This window comes from Nuphar pumila, chromosome 15, assembly GCF_984573655.1.
Source record: "Nuphar pumila chromosome 15, dmNupPumi1.hap1.1, whole genome shotgun sequence".
NCBI classification, from domain to species: domain Eukaryota; kingdom Viridiplantae; phylum Streptophyta; class Magnoliopsida; order Nymphaeales; family Nymphaeaceae; genus Nuphar; species Nuphar pumila.
The window spans coordinates 29,507,863-29,522,168 of NC_143263.1; the positions used below are offsets into that span (position 1 = coordinate 29,507,863).

The 14,306-nt window shown below is 35.4% G+C and overlaps 1 protein-coding gene across 1 annotated transcript in view; it reads right to left on the minus strand.

Annotated features, from left to right (window-relative positions):
- The window catches only part of LOC149814972 (receptor-like protein kinase At3g21340), a 34,235-nt gene extending 21,238 nt beyond the window's left edge, over nt 1–12,997 (minus strand). The window contains exons 1-4 of the mRNA XM_089990454.1: nt 12,943–12,997; nt 12,551–12,697; nt 12,067–12,434; nt 11,849–11,975 (exon numbers count right to left, since the gene is read on the minus strand). Coding sequence (XP_089846580.1) covers nt 11,849–11,975; nt 12,067–12,434; nt 12,551–12,697; nt 12,943–12,997 — 697 coding nt within the window. The remainder of the gene's footprint in view (nt 1–11,848; nt 11,976–12,066; nt 12,435–12,550; nt 12,698–12,942) is intronic.
- Between the last annotated feature and the right edge of the window lie 1,309 nt (nt 12,998–14,306).

The window sequence follows — 14,306 nt, forward strand, 5'->3', positions numbered from 1 at the left end:
ATAAGAAAAAAATACAAAGGCAAAAGCAATTCTAATCGGGTAAATACCCGTGGTGAGTAAGTGATGCAAGTGCATCATATGTTATTTAATTTCTTAGATGCAACACTTTTTTGTTCATACACCCACATAGTTGTGGATATCTAGGACTATTTTGATAGAGTTTGAAGATCATGTTGAGCATGATTTTAATGTATGAAAATAGAAGTGTTCTTATTTTTGGAGTACAGATTCTATGCTAGGCATGGTAGTAGTTAGCGGGATATTGGATTGTGTTTGTTGTAGGTACATGTTTGACATTGTTTTGATATGAATGTATTGCAATGTTTGTTGTGATTGTATCCATGCTTGCATAAAGTTACTTTTAATTTGATTATGACTTCTATGTGAAATTGTATCATGAAAACATGCTTCAAATGAATGTATTGTGTTATGAATAGTTTGCACATGAAAATATTAAGTTATCAATGTATGCATCATAGTTCTTGTGATTATATATATATATATAGATATAGATATATATATGTGTGTGTGTGTGATATATATCAAATATATATATATATATATATATATATATATATATATATATATATATATATATGTGTGTGTGTGTGTGTGTGATATATATCAAATATATAGCATGCATCATATATTGCAGATAAATTTGATATTTTGTTCATCATAGAATTCTGATGATTCTCTTTTAACTGGTTAAGATACGATTCGTAACATCATACGACAAAATGACTGCAAATCGTGAATGGATGTACCATAGAATAGTTGACAATGAGGTATCGCTTGAATATATGGATGGCGTTGAAAGTTTTATTGAATTTGCGATGGCAAGTGTCAGTACAGTAGATTTCACAAGTCGGATTATGTGTCCCTGCAAGATTTGTAAGAACAATCGATTTGTAGAACCTCATGGTGTTAGACATCGCCTATACAAGAAGGGTTTTGTGAGTGATTATTAGAATTGGATGTTTCATGGTAAAGAATTTATGAATAATTTTGATGCATGGGTAAATATGGTGCACGATAATCCATATATGGATTTGATATTTGATACTGCAGGACCAAAACTGGGTTATGCTATGAGTCTTAGTGATGTAACAACTGGGGTAGAGGAAGAAGCATCAAACGATACAGCTAGTAGATTTTATGATTTACTTAGAGATGCTGATGAGCCACTTTGGAATGGTTGCAAGAGTCACACTATCTTGTCTGCAGTTCTTCAACTACTTGATTTGAAGTCCGAGTATAATTTAAGTCAATCATGTTTTGACCATTTGTGCTCTATTGTGAAGAGTATGTTACCCAAAGATGAGAAATTGCCACAAAATTTCTATTTTGCGAAGGTTATGGTCAACGCTCTAGGTATGGGGTATCAAAAGACAGATGCTTGTCCAAATCACTGCATGTTGTATTTCAAAAACAGGAAAACAATAGATCATGTCCGTCATGTGGGCATCCTCGGTTTAAGCCAAAGATAAGAGACAATGGTAGCACGAGGTCAAAAGAAGTGTCATACAAGTCACTCCACTACTTTCCTCTCACCCCTAGATTGCAACAATTGTATATGTCTTCGAGGATAGCTAAACATATGAGATGGCATGCAAATAAAGTTTGACATAATAAAGACAAGATCATGCATTCTGTTGACGCGAAAGCTTGAAAGCACTTTGATCATACTCATCAGACCTTTATAATGGATGTGAGAAATGTTAGGCTCAATTTATGTATAGATGGATTTAATCCATTTGGGGGTAGATCAACTCCATACTCGTGTTGGCCAGTATTTGTCACTCCATATAACCTTTCTCCAAGCTTGTGTATAAAGCGTCAAAATCTTTTCTTGTCTCTATTGATCTCTGGTCCGACCTCTCCGGGCCAGAATCTTGATGTATATTTAAGGCTATTGATTGATGAACTGAAAGTATTGTGGGATTACGGTGTTATCACATACGATGCCCACAAAAAACAAATTTTCAATATGAAGGCCATTATTCTATGGATAATCAGTGACTTTCCTGCATATAGTATGTTATCTGGTTGGAGCACACATGAGAGGTTGGCATGTCCGCACTGCATGAAGGATACAAAATCTTTTAGATTGATGCATGGAAGGAAGTCGTGTTGTTTTGAGTGTCATCATCGATTTCTACTCAACGATCATCCGTTCTGACGACAAAGGAATATGTTCAAAGCAGGCACAAGTGAAATGGAAGGTCCACCCACAAGATTGTCTGGCATAGAGATTTTAACAAGATTGTGATACTTTACATATGAACTAACAGATGCTCGTAGCTCGATGCCCTTCCTTGGATTTAGGAAGGATCACAATTAGACAAAAAAAACTATATTTTGGGAACTACTATATTGGCCGACCTTATTGATATGACATAATTTGGATGTGATGCATGTGAAGAAAAATGTGTTTAATAATATGTTCAATACAGTAATGAATATTAAAGGGAAAATCAAGGATAATCTAAAGGCCCGTATGGATTTAAAAGTAATATGTAAAAGACAAGAATTGGAACTCAAAGAGTATAATGGCAAAGTACTGAAACCAAAGGCAAGGTACGTGCTTGGACCAGATCAAATAAAGCAAGTATGTCAATGGTTGAGACAATTGAGATTTTCAGATGGATGTGTCTCTAACATTGCTCGGGTTGTGAAGATCGATGAGGGACAATTATATGGGTTGAAGAGCCATGATTGTCATGTCTTTATGCAACGATTGATACCCCTACCATTCCATTATATGTTAGACAAACCTATATGAGGGGTATTATCTGAGTTCAATAGATTTTTTAGAACATTGTGTGCATCGGAAGTCATAGTATATGAGGTAAAGAATCTCGAGGATTCTGTCGTCACTACTATTTGTCAACTAGAGAAGATATTTCTGCCATCATTTTTCGATGTTATTATGAACTAAGGGTTGGTGGTCCTGTGCAATATCGATGGATGTACCCATTTGAAAGGTATATGTTTTCTTATATCTGTCTCTTCAATGCTATTAAAAAATTTATTGTAATCCGAGATGTATATTTTTGACAGATGCATATTTGACCTCAAAAAAAAGGTTCAAAATAAAGCAAGAGTAGAGGGCTCTATTTGTGAGGCATATACTTTAGAAGAGATTTCAAATTTCTCATCTATGTACTTTGAACCTCACATTCCAACATGTTACACATGCCCACCTGTAAACACCCCAAATTTTCACTCACCTCCTTGACATTTCCCTCAATCGTCACATTTCAGTTCTTCAGAAGCAATGAAGGGCAAAATGGTCATTTTCTGAGATTGAACCTTGCAGAAAGTCTAAAATTTTATTCTTGAGCCTCAAAATTTCTATATTTAGGTTCAGAGACATCTTCAAACTGCAAATTTTCAAAATCCTATCCCTGACAAGAAGTTAGAATTTCCAGACTCAGAATGACATTTCATAGAACAGATCTTTGCATAGCATTGCATGAACACTTTACATCATTTCACTGCACAACATGTCATTTTGAGATCCAGAACTCCTGATTTTCAAAATTGTCAATCCAGATTTGATTTTTAAACTTTTCAAAATTGATTTTTAAAACCCTGGGTATTCAAATTTTACCAATTTTTCCCATTTTACCCCCAAGATTTTTTTTTAATTACAAAAATTTTTCTCAGGAAAACAATCTGGATATTTGGATGTTGATTTTAAAGATTTTATCTCAAAACTTTTTGCAAAAAGATTTTAAATCTCTTTACAAAATTTTTTACATTTACTTTATCCATATTTTTTCCCTGAAAAAACAATTTTTCCAAATTCTTGAAAATAAACAAAGTTTTATCTCATGTTATAAAAATTCCAAAAAAAAAAGAAGTTTATTTCTTCTCTCTTTATTTTCAAATAAATGGAGCGGGACCCACCCGGAGATCGCACCAATTTGTAAATTCTTCTTTTTAATTTCTTAATGTTATTTGTTTATTCATTTTTTTTTAGTTAGTGGGCCCACACACGTGGGACCCCACTTGAAAATAAAAGATTTGCAAAAACAAAATAAAACTTTATTTTCAAAAGGATTTTAAAAGTAGGTTGAGGTGGCCTTTCCATAAAAGCCTCTCATTTATTTCAATACTCATTTTTTATTTTATTCCTTTTTATTGATTTGTTTAAAAAAAAATTTAAAAAAAAGAAGGATGCAGCCTTAAATGGCACAACCGAATTTCCCTAAAGAAGCAAATTTAATTTTACCTAAAACTTAGGTAAATGAAACTAAATTTTGGAAAAAACAGGGAATGCGCCCTTTTGAAAATGACAGCATTAAGTTTCAATTTGAAAAAAAAATCAAAAATTGTAACGGAAGCTCAAGGCTGCATTTTTTTTAAAGGGGTTGAAGGTTTTTAAAAAGGGGGGAGGAGGGCTTTTGTGCTTATCGCAGGATTGATTCACAAAAGGGGAATTTTTTTTATTTTTCTGGTCTTTTGGGTTTTCGCAGGAGGTTTTCTTCCCAGCAGCAGAGGAAGCAACAAGTTTTCATCCAGCTGCTGCCCCTTTTTCAGTCCACCAGCAGAGGTCCAACGTGTTCCTGCCATCATTTTCCACCTCCAACGGTTGCTGCCCATCCCCATTTCAGCCCAGCCAACTGTCGCACATCCATCTTCAGCCCAACGGTTGCTGCCCATCATTTCTTCAGCCCAACGGTTGCTGCCCAACCCTTCTTCAGCCCAGCCAGCAGAGGTCCAACAGGAAATCACCCATTCATCTTCAGCCCACCTGCAAAAAACCCCTTGCTGCAAGTATACCATACAGAAGGAGTGCTCTGCTCCTTTCAGCCTCCGCCAAACCAAGAGTTGGGAGAGAGCTGTTGATTGCTACAGCCCAGGCCAAGGTTTGAGGCTAGCAAGTTTTAAGGTGAGAACTGTGCCTCTTGATGGCAGCAATGAGGCATTCGAGGAGGTTTTAGACCCGGACTTTGGTGAATTTGCTATTGGTCGTGTTGCTCCTGTTGATTCTGGATTATGGTGGATTATTCTGTTGAGAGCCTATGGGAAGATTACTGATGATTTTGCCTTGCAAGAAAGGGTAGATGTGCAGACAGGTATAAAATTGATCTTAAATCTTTGCTTGGCTGATGGCTTCGATATGTTTCCCACTTTGTTGGTCACTGATGGCTCATGTATGATTGACCGCCGGATGGGCATCCATGGTCATCCTCTTGAGATCCAAGTAAGCTGAATTTTTTGTTATAAAAATTTGGTTAGAATTATTTGTTGACTTTTTGAATGTGCTTCCTTATTTTATCAAACTGTTTTTTTCTCTATGCTCCTGTAATGTGAATGAAAATGTTCAGATAAGTCCACAATGCCTTGATTGTGCTTTCTCTGGAGTGTGATGTTGAAATTCTTTGTTATGCTTTCAGAAAAAGATCAAGGATTGTATTCAGTTGTCACCCTATTGTTCTTATTGAGTTAATGGACCAGAACACTATTTCATGACTTAAAGATTTGCAAGTTGGAGTTTGTTGAAGATTCCCTTTCAGATTCAATTTCAACAACCTTCTAACGATTTGTTGAGAAGTCCCTGGTTTTGTTTGAACTTATTTCAGCATTCTTTTTCTTGCTTTTGTAAACATTTACTGAGAAAGACGAGTATGAGAAGATAACTCCTGATGAAGGCTATTGAGTCTAACAAAGAAAAAGATAATTAATTATAAGAGGAGATCTTGTGCCATATCCAACTTGGTGAAATCCTAATATCCAAGAAAGGTCCTCATGAGGCCTTTAGCCTAGTACATGCTTGGTTGCTTATCACACGGGAATGAATGGGAAATTAGATAGACAAACTCTCAGGAAATATAAATGGTTCATTTTTAATGACGTGCTACCATGGTGCTTCCACAGCACATTTCCTGCACATATCCATTTTCTGCTGCAGGTGTGCAGTCTTGATAATTAGTCACATTCATGAATGGATATATCCATATCCGTTCATGATCTCTATACCATCTTTGGCATGCTTGGTTATTGATATATAGGGAAGCTCCATACCCATTTTTACTGCAAAATATGTTGTAATTTGGTAATTACGGCTGTGTAAAATCACCTACAGAAACTGTATATACCTGTATTTTCTGATTTTACCCATTATATGGAATTTCCATTAATATGTATATTTTCTCATTATATGTATATATATCTATATATATATGTATATCTATATATATCTACCTATATGTATACGTATATATGTATATATATATGTGTATATATATATATATACTTATATATATATATCCCTTCATGTGCACTTATTTCCATATATGAGCATCCATGTATCTATTTTCTCATATAAATACACCTCCATTGTTACATGTCATTTAGTACCAATTTTAGCATTTTGACATATATATATCTCTTCGTTGTATATATTATATACATACCCATTTTCTTGGTTATCTGGTACTAACTCTCATTTTGCAGGAAAATTTGGAGGATGTTGATTCTTTCTACACTATGTATTTCATTTATTTTGATTTATGTCAGAGATGTAATAATCAAACTTGGAATAATATTTACTTTTACTGCTTAGATTAGGATGCATCTCATATAGTTTGATTTCAGTAATATCCTTTTATGTTCTATACATGCATACATGGTTCGGTAATATAAGTATTTGTTAAGTGCAGATGATTTGATCTGGAGTTGGGAAGAGAACTTTTACATCTCACTGATGCAAAAGTACAAAAAGAACGTGAAACTAAGTTTGTGGCATGGTTGAAAGAGTTGGTAAGGATGATGACATAAATTGTCTTCGTGTAAACAACAATAAGTTACTTAATTGGTCATTATCACAATTATTGTTTATGTTTGTAGGTCTGCCATGGTGATGATAAAGATCAAGAAATATGTGATTTACAAAATGGTTCGACCAAAGTTGTGCAATATTACAATGGGTACATCGTAAATGGTTATCGATTCTATATAAAAGACTACGGTATAAACAAATCAATAGGGAATAGTGGCGTGTGTCAAAGGTAGCAGCTACAGTGAAAATGAACATGATTACTACGGTGTTATAGAAGAAATAATGGAGTCGACTTACTTAGGCATAAATAATAGGGTAACTTTATTCAAGTATCATTGGTTTGATCCCACTGCAACAAGAGTAGACAAAGCCTCAAGCATTGCAGAGGTAAATCATAAATCAAGGTTTAGAACATATGAACCATTCATATTAGCCTCGCAAGCTCAACAAGCTTACTATACTTCATATCTGAGTACAAAGAAGTCAGATAGAAAAGAATGGTGGGCAGTTTGCAAGTTGAAGTCCAAACTATAGCCCAAGTATGATGAGTTATAGGAAGACAAGTTAACTAAAGAGAGTGATTACTATCAATCAGATGATATGTATGACTTCTCTTATGGTCGCGATGTCGCGCATGGTGTGCATGTCATATCTCTATTGGTCGATGGAACATTCATGAAAGAATGTGATCCAAATGATATACCAAGTGGATGGGTGGACAATGAAGAAGAAGAAGATGAAGAAGAGGAGGAAGAAGAAGAATATGAAAGTCTAACAAGTGATGAGGAAAAATTCTCGAGCTAGTGAAATAAATCCTATAATACAAACCTCTATTTGATGTGAATGATTTGAATGATTTAAAGGTATTGCAAAGTTTGAATATATTACATGACATTTTTTATTCTTTGATTATGTATCTTCGATACGTATAGAGTTATGATTTGAATGTATTGTAACATGTTTGAATGATTTAAATGTATTGCAATATTTAATGTGAATGATTTAAATTGTTTGAATGTATTGAAATGTATTGCAATGATTTGAATGATTTGAAGGTATTGCAATGTTTGAATGTATTACATGTCATTTTTTATTCTTTGATTATGTATCTTCGATACGTATAGAGTTATGATTTGAATTTATTGTAACTTGTTTAAATGATTTAAATGTATTGCAATATTTGATGTGAATGATTTGAATTATTTGAATGTATTGAAATGTATTATAATGATTTGAATGATTTGAAGGTATTACAATATTTGAATATATTGCATGACATTTTTTATTCTTTGATTATGTATCTTTGATATATATAGAGTTATGATTTAAATTTATTGTAACTTGTTTGAATGATTTAAATATATTGTAATATTTAAGTGAATGATTTGAATTATTTTAATGTATTAAAATGTATTGCAATAATTTGAAGGCATTGTAATGTTTGAATGTATTGCATGACATTTTTTATTCTTTGATTATGTATCTTCGATATATATAGAGTTATGATTTAAATTTATTGTAACTTGTTTGAATGATTTAAATATATTGCAATATTTAAGTGAATGATTTGAATGATTTGAATTATTTTAATATATTAAAATGTATTGCAATAATTTGAAGGCATTGTAATGTTTGAATGTATTGCATGACATTTTTTATTCTTTGATTATGTATCTTCGATACGTATAGAGTTATGATTTGAATGTATTGTAACGTGTTTGAATGATTTAAATATATTGCAATATTTAATGTGAATGCTTTGAATTATTTAAATGTATTGAAATGTATTGCAATGATTTGAATGATTTGAAGGTATTGCAATGTTTGAATGTATTGCATGATATTTTTTATTTTTTAGAATATGGTTCATGGAGGTTACAGTGGTCGATCACCCAGTAGTAGCCAGTCTCAACCTTCATCTTCACAGTCTGCTTTGATAGGTATATCATTCAACTAATTATATACTTGATTAGTTTAAATGCGCGTTTTGAGAATTTATAACTCATTTTTCTACAGATGATGTTTCGCCTACACATGACCCACTTACACCAGCTGTTCATACAAGTCATGAGACAACACGGGATGCAGCGTCTTCTCAGTCTGACACAAGAAGACTCATTCAAATAGTGTATATCGATAATCGATCGTAAGTATTTTATTTTCACTTATCTTATAAATATTGTATATTAATAGTTAATGTATACCAATTTCTGTGCAACGTGAGGTTCGAGTCACAAGAAGTAATACGAGATATTAGTAATTCACTAGTTCAACATCTACGAGGATCGGTCGCTTAGTGGAAAGAGTACTCGAAGGAGGTGTTGGACAGATTATGGTCATCATTCACGGTATACACTCATTGTTCATAGTTAATGTGTTTCATATTTAATTTTTTGTTATGGTCATATCTACTAACTTTCTGAAAATCTTTGTAGGCTTCGAATCGCTTCCCGACTACGATGGAGGAGCAGAATGCAAGGAAGGTGTGGTATAAGGTGGCTGCCAATCGATTTGCAGACATGCTGCACAATATGAAGACTGCAACAAGAAAAATAGCTGGCGAGATAGATGATTAACTGCAGTGGAAGGGTCATGGACCTCCTACTATCAGGTCAAATGTTTGGGATGCAATGTGCGACAAGTGGGCGGGACATGATTTTTGAAACCATTCAGCAAAGGCTGCATAAAACCGAGCAAAAATGCTCGATGCTCATCTACACATAAGTGGATCTAGGACTTTTGGGAGCCACCTGAAGAAAATAGTAACTCATCAATCTATATATTATCAATTTTATAAGTATTATTGCAAACCTGTTAAATAATTTTTTTATCATTTAACTTCACAGGAAGCAGGAAAAGGAGGCATTGTGCTATACAAGGATGTGTTTGTTGAAACACATAAACGTAAGACCACGGAAGAGTTCGTATAAGAGAAGGCGAGAACAACAACACAATGTATTTATTGTATTAATAAATATTATAATATACAAGTTATTATAAACATTGTAATTCTTAATTATTAATTCATACTGTAATTATTATTTTATAGAAGTCATATGAGCAACAGATGGTAGAGCGATATGGCGATGACTCTACTCAGCATCCATCTTTTGATCCTGCAGCATGGGTGACTGCAACAGGTGAACCCAAAAAGGGTCGTGTGTTCGGGTTTGGGAGTAATATGAACACCTCACTAGTCGTTGCTTCTTTCAGTCACGGCTCACAGAGTTCTCCCATCAGCATCAGCTCCAAGCATCTGACTGACCTGCCTAATTCTTGGGATGGTGCACGCCAGCTCGTTAAGGATACAATGCGTGACTATTTACATGAAGCAATTTTTTACGTTGTTCGTAATGAGTTGTGCAGTTTTTTTTGAGACAGGAGAACTTCGTCTGCAGGTGCCTCTCAGGTATGAAAGTTTCATGTGATTTGTTGCATGTCATTAGATTTCATGTTACTTTGATTGCCTTAACTTATGTGCATTGCATATAATTTATTTCATTATATTTTGTTTATCAATACTAACCTTTTTTTTTCTCTTGTAGGTTGTTGAAGATAATCAGCGTAGAGGAGCTGAAGGGGCAAATCGTGACAATGAAGATGACGCACAAAATCTTGGTGATGATTAGATTCATGTGTTGAATTTGTTGTACCTTCTTGTTGTTTTAAAAATATAAATGTTCACATGTAAATAATTAAAACTTGGCGAAAATTATAGTGGATCGATAAATTGTTTTAGTTGCTTTTTATATGTATTTTTTATGTGTATTTTGTTTTTTTTTTACACAGAAAATATAAATTGTATCACGAAAATTTTTTCTCGATATTTATGTTTTAAACAATTTTTAAATTTTTTTTCTTGTTTGCAATGGATATTTTTCGACGCTATTCACTATCGGTGTCCAATTTAGCGATGGATTAGGAACGAATATTAATCTATTGCAAACGTGAATCGGCCAATATTTTAGCGATGGATTTTAATCCATTGTAAAACCAAAATCTCCATATATTAACAACGACCTTGCGATGAATCATGGTATTCGCTAATTCATCTCAAATTAGCGATGAAATTTGCGATAGATAATTTTCGTCGTGAATTAACGACTATAATTTTGCGATAGAAGTTATATGTTGCTAAGTCGACGCTAATTCATCGCTAAACTATTTAACGACGGATTGGTGATGGATTAGCGATGAATTGAGGTCATCGCTAATCCACGGATTTCTTGTAGTGTATGGATCTTAATAATGGATCTGAAGTACAATCAGATCTGAATCTCAGGAATATATCTAAACTGTAACTGGATTTTAATCTCAGGAATGAATCCAAACTACAGTCAGATCTAGATCTCACAAGAGAGTCAAGCTTGTGAGAGAAAAAGAACTCGATATAAAGAAAGAGAGGAGTGGAGAGCTTGAGAGAGGGTTGGGGTTTATATAGGCCCCAGCCACCATAAAGGGCTTTTAAGTTATTATGTGCCATGGCTGCCAAAGAGGGGCACCAAAAAGGCTTCGAAATGATCTGATAAGGTCCAAGATAGATCTTGACTGAGTCAAAGGTTAATGATGCCTATGGACCATTTTAGACCATAAATGTTCATGCAAAGATGTTAGGTCAAGGTTCAAAGAGATCTAAATAAAATTTAAAAAGAAATCAATGCAAAGTCAAAGTCTATTAATGAGTTGGTCAAAATCGATTTTACACTTGAAGGTTAAATTCATCCCAAGTACTTAAAAGATAAGTTGAGAGACCAAGAGATGTACAAATCCAAAATCTAATGCCCTTTAGGGCTTGCCCTTTTAAGGCATAAAAAGTTCCTGCAACTTTTAATATAGGTAAACTTTTGTAGAGAACATAACACCCACAAACTTATAGAAATAGAAAAAATATAAGAAAAACTTAGTTTTGAGAAACTGCCAAATTTTTGCTCGCAGCTGTGCAAGGATATTAGTTCTGGTGTCGTGTAGAGCATACAAAGAAGAAATTGCAGTATTGACATCCATCAACAATCATCTGCATCTCATATTGGATTATGTCTTATTGAAGCATCATACCTGACAGTAGCTCCCAGAGATTTCCATTGGACATATACTCCGATACGAGAATCAAGTTATTACCTTCTTCACAAAACCCGACTAAAGAAACCAAGTTTCTATGATTTATATTTAGCAAGATCTCAATCTGCAGAAAATGGCCATATAATTCTGAATTATTATAACATATACCTACTTATTCTTGTCATCGATTGAATGCATTAATTCTCTATACCAACCTCTGCATTAAACTGTTGAATTTCTGACGATGAATCCTGCACCATCTTGACAGCAACTGCAGAACCATTATTAAGGCATCCATAATAGACAGTTGAAAACCCTCCACGGCCAATAACCTTTTCAAAGTTATTAGTGATCCTTTTAACCTCAGCATAGCTAAAACTCGAAGCACTTGACCGTACTATTGAAGCTTTAGTTGCTATTGTTGCTGGAGTTTCTTGTGATTTGTTCTCCCCGCCAGCAACTATTTTGAAGTTACCAGTACTTGAAGACTTAGTGTAGCTAGAATTTAAGGAAGTTGAAGGTCCCAGAAAGACTGTTGCTGTTCCACTTATGGGATTTTCTGGTTTGGGACCAGCACCTGCTTCTGCAAGGGTCATGAACAGTAATCAGACGCACACACTAACACAGATGTGCACGCACACTAGTTGTCTGTTACACAAATACAGCTTATAAAGTCTTTTGCTCGACATGGGTACACACCTGCTCGATCTCTTGCTTCTCTGGCCCTTTTCTTTGTGCACATAAATGCCACTACAAGTACTCCAACCAAACTCACTCTGACAAAAATGAATATCAAGACGAAAACCCACGCTGGAGTGTTCTTGTTTTTTGTACCACTCTCATGTCCTGTGAATCAAAAGGCACACAAGATTATGTCACAGATCATCCGCTCAAGAAAAGGATGAGATGATCCCCGTCTCGTAACTTAAATATAGGGTGTGGGCGCAGTAATGTTGTGGGTTCTGTCAATCTCAAACAACATCATGATGAGAATGTATGTGGAATGAGAGAGGCTTCATGACATCGGCAGACATTCAGGTGGTCAGATAGATATCATCCAACTGAGGGTCCAAATGGCTTTACATACCCACCTGAATTAGACGAACCATTCTCTTTCAGGCCCAGGTTGAGCAATTTTAGATCCATGGGGTTCTACTAGGATTTAGGTTGCATGATCCAACAGTCTATTCACATCAGTGTTATTAAAAACGCGCCTCAAAGCGCAAAAAGCATGCCTCACCTCAAGGCGAGGGGCTTTATGCCTTGAGGCGCACATATAAAGTGCAAAAGGCTCAAGGCGTGCGCCTCATACGCCTTGAGACGCACGCCTCAGAGCGAGGCGTGCCTCAAGCCGAGGCCTATAGGCCTCTAATTTTTTGGTCAAACGAAGGTCAAAGCCCCCATTTGACCAGAAATTAAGGGTTTTCACGCAGTTTTAATTGATTAGGTTAGTAAAAAGGCATTTTCACGCTCCACCTTCGCCTGCTCGATCTTCGGCTCCTCTCCGGCTCGTGCTTCCCTCTCCTCTCCTGCTCATGCTTCCCTCTCCTCACCTGCCCACGTCGCCACCACTGAGCCGACTCGCTCTCCCTCTCTCGGAGGTCAGGTGTACTCTTTCCCCCCTCACAATCAATCGTTGATGTTCTTCCCCCCTTTCAACGAGCGTGTCTGCGAAAATCAGCGACTCTGCAACTGCAGTGTTGTTAGGGTGCTATCACAGGCTAGTGCAGTGTCCCATCTCCTTTAGATGAGCGTGGATGCTTTTAGCGGGCCCAGCCCACGCGTGAGTTCTTGTAGACCATTCATTACAGCATTTGATGGATTTTGCAGCCCACAAGCGTGACCTCTACTTCCGATGGTAGAGGTCAACCTGATGTCATTCATCCATGTGATGAAGAGCATCCCATATAGTGTCTGTTGAAAAACCTTAACTGGTTTCTTTTTTTTGTTTCCTGTTTTGTTTTTACATTGTTGAAATGAATGTTGTTTGCATTTCATTTATACATGTGCACAAAGTAGGTTGCTGTATTGTTTTACTCCCTTGCTGTATTTGTATTAGCATTTTATTTTCATTGGATGTTGCCTTGTTGAAAAAAACATAACGTGCAATGCATTTTGGCTTGCACTAACTCATCCTGGGGCCTTGGATCATGGTCTGGGTCCATCTCCATATATAAATGGACTCTTCAAGGTTGGTCTTGAATGAGAATCTCATCCAGAAGGCCCTGGTCCATGTTGGATGTAGGCCCAGATTCCATCTGAAATCTCATCATGAAGATAAATAAGAAAAACTTGTGTAATAAGGCTTGCCATGTGGCTATCCTTGATGGATTTGGATCCTATGCACTATTTGGGCCGGATACTAAAAATCTCAAGCATACTTGCAAAATGTTAGTAATATTTTGAACCACTGCCATATTTTGGTGCTGCACATTAGTTAGACAAGTAGTTGCTA